The sequence below is a fragment of the Leuciscus leuciscus genome (assembly GCF_965113295.1).
Source record: "Leuciscus leuciscus genome assembly, chromosome: 22".
Classification (NCBI taxonomy): Eukaryota; Metazoa; Chordata; class Actinopteri; order Cypriniformes; family Leuciscidae; genus Leuciscus; species Leuciscus leuciscus.
The window spans coordinates 29172148-29184175 of record NC_138746.1 but is presented as its reverse complement, the minus strand read 5'-3'; the positions used below and the strand labels follow the sequence as shown (position 1 = coordinate 29184175).

Below are 12028 nucleotides of genomic sequence, written 5' to 3'. Positions count from 1 at the left end.
GATTCCGAATCGCCAGCTCTCGCGACTGGGCCAATATTAACCAGTCGTCGATGTAATTGAGCACCCTGATGCCCTCGAGCCTCAGGGGTGCTAGAGCTGCATCCATACACTTGGTAAATGTGCGAGGGGAGAGTGCTAGGCCGAACGGAAGAACCAGATATTGGAAAGCTTCGCCCCCGAAAGCAAACCTCAGGAACTTCCTGTGAGATGGAAGGATGGAGATGTGGAAGTAGGCGTCCTTTAGATCTATCGGGACAAACCAATCCTCGGATTGGATTTGACTCACGATGATGGGAATAGTGAGCATCATGAACCTGAACCTCCTCAGAGACCGATTCAAGTGCCTCAGGTCTAAAATTGGACGCAACCCTCCATCCTTCTTGGGAACTATGAAGTACCGGCTGTAGAACCCGGACTCCCTGACTGGTGGAGGAACATGCTCTATGACCCCTTTTTCCAGCAGCGAGTAAACTTCTTGTTCTAACACCAGACCCTGCTCTGGGTGTACGGTAGTCCAGACCACCCTTTTTCGTTGATACTTACCTTGGTGGGCGGACCCGGAACTACTGTCTGTACCCAACTTCTACAGTGCGCAGGACCCATGGAGAAATATTCGCGAGGCTTGCCATGCCTCAGCGAAATTTCCCAAGGGAACACCCTCAGGGCTGGTGTCCAGTGTTATGTGCGAGTCCTTGACGGCACCCTGAAGCGGAGGACCGTCAGGGAAAGACCGACAACGACTCACGGTGTGCGAACCCAAACGCTGTCTGACTGCAAGCCCTTGGGGCAGACAGGACAGCGTGTGCTCGCTGGAAGCTAGCGTGCCCCGAAGCGACAGAGACGGCAGGGATACTGACGCTAGCTTCCTGAGGGCCCAATGAGAGAGGGGACCTCGATCACTCTCTCTCGGGGGGGGCGGCCCTTTGAGGTCTCGTAAAAGCTAGGACCTCTTTCCCTTCGCCTTCCTAGACCGAAAGACGGTCCTCAGATCAGTTTTCTCGGGAGGCTGTGGGTGAGAGCGCCGCCTAGGGTCCCAAGCTTAGCTTTTGCTTTTTTTTTTTTTTTTTTTTGAGGGGGACCTCTAGAAGCGACACTCTCCTTCAGATGGTATGCTGAATTAAAATATCTAACCAAGTTTTAAAGTCAGAATATTTTAATTATTTTAATTCCTCAGAATTAAATGCAGCCATAACCACTGGATAGTTCATATATTTATTTATTTATACGATCTCCTACCCGCTGCCTCGGCAACGCGAGATACGAGCAGTTACAAATTGGCTTTCATCCCTCGAGAAGAAAGTCAATATAGGCGCGAGGCTGAAACACCCGAAACGCACGACTGTGTGCGGCGAGTTATTTCACAATGAGCAGCCAGCACCCTCAGGAGCTGACCGCGAATGCCTCGCACCCACAGTATTATTTTCCAGATAGCGTATGTCCCTTTTATTGCAGACCCTTAACGCGCGTTGCCTCAACAAACGCGAGATTCGAGTCTTTCACAATATATTGGCTTTCATCTCTCGAGAAGAAAGTCAGCAGGCGCGGCTGAAACACCCGAAACGCACAGCGTGCGGCGAGATATTTCTCAATGAACACAGCCAGCACCCCTCAGGGACTGACTGCATGGCTCGCACCCACACAGAATTATTGCAAACTGCAAAGTACACTCGTAATCAACACGCAGCCTCAGCAAACGCGAGATCCGAGCTACTAGATTCTGTATTGCAATGCAAAGCTTAGATCTACGCGCCGCCTCGGCCAACGCGAGATCCCAGCCACAGAATCTGATTGCAGAGTAGACTTGTAATCTACGCGCAGCCTCAGCAAACGCGAGATCCGAGCCCCTAGATTCTATATTGTAATGCAGACTTAACAGGACATACAACACCAAATAGGACAGACTTGTTTCACACACACAGAGCGCTTGCTGAATAGCAAAAAGCTGACATTTCTGTGTGCCGGCGTGCTTTTGTATACATCCGCTTATGCCGTCACACGCTACGTCATCACGCAACGCCAATAGGATTGGATTCGGTTTCATTCATAAATTCAGACGCGCTACGCTGAAGGGCGTTCCCCTAGTGTCGTCACCGACGCAGTTCGAGTTCCCTCGAAAGGGAACAGAGAGACTAATATTAGCGACTAATAACACCATCCTTCTTATGATGTAACAAGTACATCAGGTTTTATGGGATGTGTTTCCGGTTCCGGCTGACCTAATCTAACATTGAATTATAGAAGTCTATAATGTGTTATGTGTATGCTAGGTCAAAGAGATGTGTTTTTAGTCTAGATTTGAACTGACAGAGTGTGTCTGCTTCCCGGACAATGTTAGGAAGACTGTTTCAAAGTTTTGGTGCTAAATAGGAAAAGTATCAGCAGTGGATTTTGATATTCTATGTATTATCAACTGGCCGGAATTTGCAATAGACGTGAAGGATTATAAACGTCATCCTTCGGATGAGATTTTAAACCGAGGTCCTGACTCTCTGTGGTCATTAAAAATCCCAGGATGTCCTTCGAAAAAGAGTAGGGGTGTAACTCCGGCATCCTGGCAAAATTTGCCCCTTGGCTTCTGTCTATCATGGCCTCCTAATCATCCTCATATACTGATTGGCTTCATCGCTCTGTCTCCTCTCCACCAGTAAGCTGGTGTGTGGTGGGCGTTCTGGCGCAATATGGCTGCCGTCGCATCATCCAAGTGGATGCTGCACATTGGTGGTGGTTGAGGAGATTCCCCCCTTCTATGTAAAGCGCTTTGAGGTCTCAGAAAAATCGCTATATAAATGTAACTAATTATCATTAAGAGCTTGCTCAAGTACTGGGGAGCTAAACCATTTAGTGCTTTGTAAGTAATCATCAATATTTCAAAATGTATACAATGTTATGTTATGTTATGTTATGTTATGTTATGTTATGTTATGTTATGTTATGTTATGTTATGTTATGATGCAATGCAGTGTTGACAGAACGGGGCTGATATGGTCATACTTCCTGGTTCTGGTAAGAACTCTAGCTGCTGCGTTTTGGACCAGCTGTAGTTTGTTTATTAAGCAAGCAGGGCAACCAGCCCTAATAGCATTACAATAATCTAGCCTTGATGTCATGAACGCATGAACTAATTGTTCCGCATTTGTCATTGAGAGCATATGACGTAATTTTGATATATTTTAAGATGTAAAAATGCGGTTTTACAGATACTAGACATGTGACTTTCAAATGGAAGATTGGTATCAAAGAGCACACCCAGGTGCCTAACCGACAACGAAGACTTGACAGAGCAGCCATCAAGTGTTAGACAGTATTTTAGGTTATTACGTGAGGAAGTTTTTTGTCCAATAATTAGTATCTCTGTTTTTTTCAGAATTAAGTAGTAGGAAATGACTAGTCATCCAGTTTTTTTATCAGCTGTGCATTCCGTTAATTTTGTGAATTGGTAAGTTTCATCAGGTCGTGATGACATATAGAGCTGAGTATCATCAGCATAACAGTGAAAACTAATGCCATGCTTCCTAATGATATCTCCTAAGGGTAGCATGTACAGAGTGAACAGCAAAGGTCCTAGCACTGAGCCTTGTGGTACGCCATACTGAACTTTTGATCGATAAGACATCTCTTAATTTACTGCTACAAACTGATAACGGTCAGATAAGTATGATTTAAACCATGCTAATGCAATTCCACTAATGCCAACATAATTTTCGAGTCTATTTAAAAGAATGTTGTGGTCAATAGTATCAAATGCAGCACTAAGACCGAGTAACAGAGATACAACCACGATCGGATGATAAGAGAAAATCATTTGTGACTCTAATAAGAGCTGTCTCAGTACTATGGTACGGTCTAAATCCTGACTGAAAATCCTCGCAGATACCATTTCTTTCTAAAAAGGAACACAGTTGTGAAGATACTGCCCCTTTGACAGAAAAGGTAGATTCGAGATCGGCCTGTAATTGACTAATTCTGTAGGATCAAGCTGCGTTTAATCATAGCCAGCTTAAAAGTTTTCGGTACGTATCCTAATGACAAAGATGAATGAATGATATTAAGAGGATCTATGACCTCTGGAATAGGGTGGTCCTTATCAAGTCCACAATTTTTTTTTTGTGCAAAATGTTAGTGTCTTAACCTCTTAAACTGTTCCTTTTAACTTCAAAATTAGAAATATGCAAAAATGTTGACACAAAAATGATATTTAGAGGTAGCTCAATCATGTGGAAGATTGACTATGTTAAGCTGTGCGGTGTCATTGTGATATGCAAGTAATATTAAAAGTTGCTGCAAAATAACTACATTTTATTGAAATGTCAGGGTCAATTTCAAGGAACGTAATGTATTTTTTTTAACCAAAAAAATGTGCTCTAAACCCAAACAATAACCAAGGTGATCATCAATAGAAATATGTATTGATTCCACCAGGAAAGGTAAATCTGCTAAACCGGGTCATGGATGGATTAATTTGGATTTAATTTCTACAATAAGCAAACTGAGATATGTATCTAAAATATATATTTAGGAATATATGGTGCATTAGATGCTTTTATGGAAATTTTTGGGGAATTTTACTAGCCAGGTACAATACCAATTCAAATGATTTGTTTTTACGAAAATCATCAAAATCTCAGAAAGTTTAAAGCTATTGAGCTACCAGTAATTATTATGTCACTGCCATAAAAATTGGCATGCTGTATTTTCTTATATAAAGGAACAATTTGAAGGGTTAAGAGCATGACAATTGGAGACTTTAAAAATAAGGACCACCCTACTCTGGAAGCATCTCTTTCAATAGCTTAGTCGGTATAGGGTTTAACATACATGTTGTCGATTTAGAGGATTTAACGAGTTTAGAAAATTCTTTCTCTCCTATAGCAATGACTGAATAATTTGTTTCCTTAGGGAGACTACAACGCACTGTCTGATGCGATACTGTAGTAGATGGTTGCATAGTTATAATTTCCTCCCTGATATTATCAATCTTGTAAGTAAAGTTCATAAAGTCATTACTGCTGTGCTGCTTGGAAACGTCTGGGGTTGAAGCTTTATTTTTCGTTAATTTAGCTACTGTTTCAAATAAATACCTAGGGTTTTGTTTATTTTCTTCTAATAGGGTTGAAAAATAAGTAGATCTAGCAGCTTTTAAGGCCTCTCTTTATGCAACCGTGCTCTCTTTCCATGAAATGCGAAAAAACTCTAGTTTTCTTTTCTTCCAGTTGCGCTCCATTTTTCTGGCTGCTCTCTTAAGGGCCTGAGTGTGCTCGTTGTACCACTGCGTTGGACTATTTTCTTTAATCTTCTTTAAGCGCAAAGAAGCTGTGTCTAAAGTGCTGGAAAAGAGAGAGTCAAAAGTTTCTGTCGCAATATCGAGTTCTTCTAAGCTATCTGGGATGCTGAGGAGATGAAACTGATCAGGAATATTATTAATAAAGTGTATATTATTATTATTATTATTAATATTAATATTATTAATCTTTAGTGGCAGAAGTGATAGGTCTAACATATTTGTAACACGGATTCAGCTTTGCAACCTTGGCTAGATGGAGTATACACGAGACTAGATAATGATCTGAGATGTCATCGCTTTGCTGTAGAATTTTAACGGCATAAACATTGATTCCATGTGATAATATTAGATCTAGAGTATGATTAAGACAATGAGTAGTTCCTGACACGTGTTGCCTAACTCCAATAGAGTTCAGAATGTCTTTAAATGCCAATCCCAATGCATCTTTTTCGTTATGTATATTAAAATCACCAACAATTAGGACTTTATCTGCAGCCAGTACTCTGTAGCTCTGACAGAAAATCAGCAAATTCTTTGATAAAATCTGTATGGTGCCCTGGTGGCCTGTTGTAATGAGGACGCTGATGCAGCATTAGAATCCATATGCAGAAGTTTATTGCAAATATCAAACAACAAACACGTGGAAACAGGCAGAGGGTCGATAACAGTAAAGCAGTCCGATCTTTCGACAATCCAAGGGATAATCCAAGAGATAATCCAAGAGACGTTAGTGAGAAACCAGGCAGAGAAGTCAAACCTTGAGATCAGTCCACACAAGCAAACAATCCAGAAAGGGAAATCCGTAGAATCAATGGTCAGAGAACGAGGCAGAATCATACACATGCAGACAATCAGAATATCAGGAAAAACGCTTGGTAAGGCAGGGTAAACTGGCAATACTTCGCAATGAGAAAGCACATGGTCCCAGCTTAAGTAGTCCCAAACAGGAAGTGAATGTAGAAGCAACAGAGGGAGCGCTCAGTCAGTACTCGGGTGATGGCTCCCTCTGCTGGCTTGGCATTACACCTGTATACAGTAGCCAGCACAAATCTCAAACGTGATTTATCATTTACACTATATATTGTTACATTAAGCATCAACACTTCAAAAGAATTATATTTAAAACAAGACTTCTCAGTAATTCTGAAGATATTACTATAAGTTACAGCAACACCTCCCCCTTTGCCTTTCAGACGAGGTTCATGTTTATAACAGTAATCTTGAGGGGTGGACTAAAGTAACGTAATCGTCTGGTTTTAGCCAGGTTTCTGTCAAACACAACACATCTAGGTTAAAATCTGAAATCATGTAATTAACAATAAGTGCTTTTGAAGTAAGGGATCGAATATTCAGCAACCTGAGCTTTATCATTTGTTCATCTGTATTATATCTGTTTTTTGTCCCACGACTACAGCGTCTCATGGTCACCTAACTGCCCTGCTGCACGGGCTCTTCAGCCAGAACCGAACAATGTAAAGAGTTTACTAAGCTACTCGCATCCAAAGCAGTATCTAAAGCTCTTGCACTTTTACTATCCTTGATTAAAGTTTGGATGCGTGTCTCTAGTTCTGAAATCTCCTGCATTTATCTAATTTAAATCCCTCATTGCTGACAGAGAATGTTATACTATAACGCGCGCGAGAAATAAAGACGGCAAGCACAGATGGCGAGATACTAGCATGTTGTGCTAGTGATAACGATTTATTTAAAAGCTAGCGATGTCAGATTAATGTTATAGGCAATATTAGACAATATCTAATATATGTTGATGAGTAAGTTAAATTTTGCAAATAAAAACAACATGGAATGATAGTAAATAGAGATTCAAAACAGAAAGCTATACGGAGCTTACAGACACAAACCAGCAGCAAGGCAGACAGGAGCAATCGCTCAAGTAAAAATGATTCAAGTGAATGATTCAATGATGAAAACAGTTCATTTTAGCTGTAAAGCAGCTTTAAAAGAAAAGTGTGTCATTGTTCAGATCATCATTTATTAAATTAGTTAATTTCATCTATAAAGTGACTCACACCATAGACTTAAAATGCCTTACTGTAATACAGAAATTATTCCACCTGGAAAGGTAGTCCCTCCTCAAAATAATTATATAGACAACTTTATAGCTCAAATAATAAAAAGTTGTTACTGAATAACTAAATGCTTTAGCAAAATAAGAAAATTACTTTTCAGTTTGAACCCTCTGAGATTCTGATCTACTTGACGCTATAGACCTCTATATAAACTTAATCAATCTTAAATTTACTAACTAATTCTGCAGTTTTTATTCAAGATTATTTTAAGTTGTAAAGTGAGTTAGCTATATTAAAATTTAGCTTATGGCTTTGGCTGGAATTATCAATCCGCTTCAGCAACGTGTATATCAGTATGCATTAGTTCAGCAAGTCAGATTGTGAACACGTCTGTTTTTCTTTAACGGCAGGCAGGGTGATTTGTGGAGCAGCGTTTTAAAAATAAAATGTATTATGTAAGAACTTGTGGCAAAAGTGCATCTACATGTGTACAAATGTAAAACAAGTTGTTAATCACAATCGTACACTCATTATATTAATTACATATCTAAAGCTAGCACTATGAATCTGGGCCACCTAAATTTATGGTTAGGATCCACTACTATGTCCATCACAAGTACCTTACTGTAACTGTCTCCCAAGTGTAAGAATTTTACTGTACACACGATTTTTGTTTGCTATTATAAACTGAGCAATGAGTCAACATTACTTTCTGTGATAATCTACATTATGCCTTAAGTGTTGTCAATAGACCTAAACTTGTATTGCAAATGGAGCATTCCTTTCAGACGCCCATGGAGGGCTGTAGCCAACGCATTAGTGATCTGTGTTGCCGCAGGCAGTCGTGCCGGTGAGTGCCGTTCTGCGGCTCTTCTCTTCAACCCTGGGAGTGCGCGTTGGAGGGCGTCATACTCCTCCGCTCCCTAAGATCCATGTCCATTGTCTTCTGCCTCATAATCCGTTGCTTGCTAGCAGCATGAATCCAGCTTGGGGAATATGGTGTATTCTGACTGTGAAAGGATATTGGTGGGATTATGATTGCCGGAAATGCCCGACATCCTTTTTTCTTTCAGATCAAATAGACATAGCAGGTCAGTGGCTCTCAGATCCATTAAAGGAAAGATGAGGTGAACTCATGTGGGAAAGGAAACCTTTCACATGATGACCTGCTGAGGTCATGTACACTGGTTTTCCAGTGAGAGCTCCCCACAGGGCTTTGACCGTACTGTATATTTTAGTTTTTATTGAGCCATTTTTTTGATACCTATTACTGTGAAATATGTCATGTTAACTGGAAAAAATGCAACATATATCTGAAAACAAAGTTGGATTTATGTGCACTCAAAAAAAAAGTGGGAAAATTCTACCTATATGGGTACAAAGGCTTATCACTACCATCTTTGTAGAGGCTAGAAACTTTCTTCAGAAATATATTTCTCACCATACATGTTTCATTGAATTAATAACAATTAAAAACAAAAGGTTGCAGTAAAATTATATGGCCACTTTATTAATGATAATCTCCCTATATTCATGTGAATTAGTATCATTAAGGGATATATAAGCATTTTTATTTAGCATCTCACCATCAGAATATCGTACTATCATTCTGAATTATGTGCATCTGCTTAATGCAGTCATGATGTTTCTCATATTTATGCCGTTAGTGTGATAATGACAACATACTTCCTCTGAGAATGTTTTTGATTACATATGCGTTTATCAAATCGTTTCGTTTGGTTTTAATTTTTTTCAGACTCTGAGTCTGACCTGCACAGTCTGCGGTGACCCCAAACCTCTGGTCAGCTGGTCTAAGAATGATCAAGAAGTAGATCCCAGCGATCAGTACGTCATTGCCATTGACTCGGGCAAGTTCGCCAGCCTCACCATCAAAGGCGTATCCCTGGAGGACTCCGGCAAGTACACCATGACGGTGCAAAACAAGTATGGTGGCGAGTCGGTGGACATCATCGTCAGCGTGTACAAACACGGCGACAAGATTCCAGAAATCAAACCCACACCCACGCCCAAAAGGATCATGCCTCCCACAGTTCCGATTGTACTTCCCACCACCAAGGCTGCTACCCCTGCCCCTGCACCTGCTGCGGCCAAGTCTCCAGCTCCTCCCCAAAACGCCAAATCCCCCACTCCGCCCCGTGGCATGAAGTCTCCCACTCCCACCAGGAAGAAGTAAAGGCCTAGCTCTTTGCTCTCATTTGCCCCAACAGCACAAAGACGACTAGATTTACATTTCCACTAAGAAATATCAGTGTTTGCAAGGCAGCAAAATAAGTTTGAGTTTAGGTTTTGGTTTGATGTAAACAAAATTCTGCCATCATGACACTCAGCACACATCTTGATTTCTTTCAGCTGTACACAGAAATTTACATAGTTGATTATATGGGTATAAATCAGTGAAGGTGATGCCATTTTTCTGATGTTAAATTTTTTTCTGTCAGCATAATATGCACAGACGTGTATAATAAATAATTCATAGTTTCATTGCCCTAAAAAGTGTAAACAATTTTTAGCTGCATCGCATACTGTCTGTAGATACTACATTTGGTTTGAAACTTACTTCATGACCATGAATAAGGGTAACCGTTTGAATAAGGGTATTATAAATGAAATTTGGAAGTAACGTTTGACTCTGTGTTGCTGTTTGTTTGAGCATCCTGACCAGCCTGATACAGCAACTTAGGCACAACCAATGGTGTGAGTTAAGGGGATGGGGGTATCTGTTTGTCTTACCAATGACACAGAATTTACACACTCTTTAAATACAACAAGGAAGACAAAACCAATTGAAATTCAGTATGCAAATAAGACTTTGTCATAAATTGGCTGAAAATTCTCTACAAAACATCTGTATGATAAGCGGTTTGGCCTGAACAAACTGCAAACGTTTAATTCTTAGGTTTTGAGGTTTAAAACAAACCCCCAGGGATGCACCAATATTAAAGTTATAGTGTTGTTAGTTGTTAGTGTTATTAAAAATTAACTTTAAGTAAGCGTTAGAAGATGGCAACATTTACATAAAAAATAGATGAAAATGAACATGCACAATTATGGGTGCATTCAGGTTGACTTTTTCAATGGCTCTCTCTTCAGTGGCTTTTTGCCATTGAGATGACAGGGGAAAACATGTCCCAATCAACCTGAATTCAGTCCTACAGTACATACCCAATATTGATCAAGAAAATTAAAAAAAATCTGTCATAACAACAGATATATTGTGCATCCCTTCAACGTTATGCTGCCTTGCAAACAGTAATTGAACTATAGTGCACAAATAATAAAAGTACAATAGAAAAGTAGTATTTTCCTCCCAAAATGCATCATCATATTGTAAAATGAGCAAGCATTTAGCATGAAAAGAAAGAGAGTAGGAAGTTTGTGTGAAGGAGGGTTGGGCGAGTTATATTTAGTGCCATGAGAAAATGTGCGAAACAGTTTGTCATCTGGGTTGCCTAAGCTGAGTGGGCCCCTAATGATTTTGGCTCCCTTTTGCTTGGGGGAAAAGCTTTGATGTTAGTTTATTAAATCTCTGTTTAAAAGCTGTTCTTTTAGTTAGCAACTGAAATCCAGAGGCTTTTTTGCTTTCTCGAGTGGATGGATGGCCTAAGAGTGCAGGACCTCCACTTAGCCCCCAGCGGCTGCCATGAGCCCATCAGCGCTCCTCTCAACCTCATCTCACATCCTTGCCTTTTTCTGCTGGTATTGTGTTAATAAAAGAGTTGGAAATCACTACCAGTGTCATATCTGCCTTTACATTGTACACAACACACACACACACACACACACACACACACACACACACACACACACACACACACACACACACACACACACACACACACACACACACTTATTGTAAAATATGAATGCGATTAGAAAAGCTACCACCCCATCTGAAACGCATCAGCACTTTTCTTCGGTTCTTGGACCAGTTGTACTTCACAAATCATTTCATGTATATGGAACACCTAGCTTGAGGTGTTTTGCTGCCAAGAATGCACTGCTATACTTACTTATTCACAATGCATGACTTGGCGATTTGTATTGCCTGGCAAATCTCCAATCAGAACCACTTTTTCTTCTTTTGAAATAAATGCATTAAGTTTACAGTGGCCACAAAGTATTTGGACACTTAAACCACTCTTTGTTGCATTAAATGACACTATACCAAGCCAAAGAAACCAAGCCAGTGTGTGTGTGTGTGTGTGTGTGTGTGTGTGTGTGTGTGTGTGTGTGTGTGTGTGTGTGTGTGTGTGTGGTCTTTTTGGTATCTTGTTTGATTGTGTTATAGAATGTTAAGACAGATACATTTTTAAGTGTGCCTTAACTGTCCAAATTATTTTTGGTGCCACTGTATCTATGTTCCTGGTGCTTCTTTTCAGAATTTGTCTCCTCCTATAATATTTAAATAATGAGATCATAATTTTAATAATTTAAACAAGCAGTGGCACTGTTTCATTTTTTATTTTCTGATTGAATTACTTCAGTAATCAGTTTACTTCAATAGGAATTTGATTGGAATAATTAAAATGTAGGAAATTTAACTTGTTTTGATTTCAAATGTGACTTTAATTAAAATATGAAAATTTAATCAGTGGAATTATTTGCTTTGAACTCAGATTTCTATGGTAACTCACAATCTCAGCAAATCCTTCCCAGACACAAGACGCATCAGTTCATAATTTTATGCAACAGAAAT

General features: G+C 39.9%; 1 protein-coding gene across 1 annotated transcript in view; it reads left to right on the top strand.

Annotated features, from left to right (window-relative positions):
* The window catches only part of myom2b (myomesin 2b), a 76534-nt gene extending 65476 nt beyond the window's left edge, over positions 1-11058 (top strand). The window contains exon 36 of the mRNA XM_082154412.1: positions 9068-11058. Within this exon, the coding sequence (XP_082010538.1) occupies positions 9068-9505 (438 nt within the window). The 3' untranslated portion in view covers positions 9506-11058. The remainder of the gene's footprint in view (positions 1-9067) is intronic.
* Positions 11059-12028: the final 970 nt, after the last annotated feature.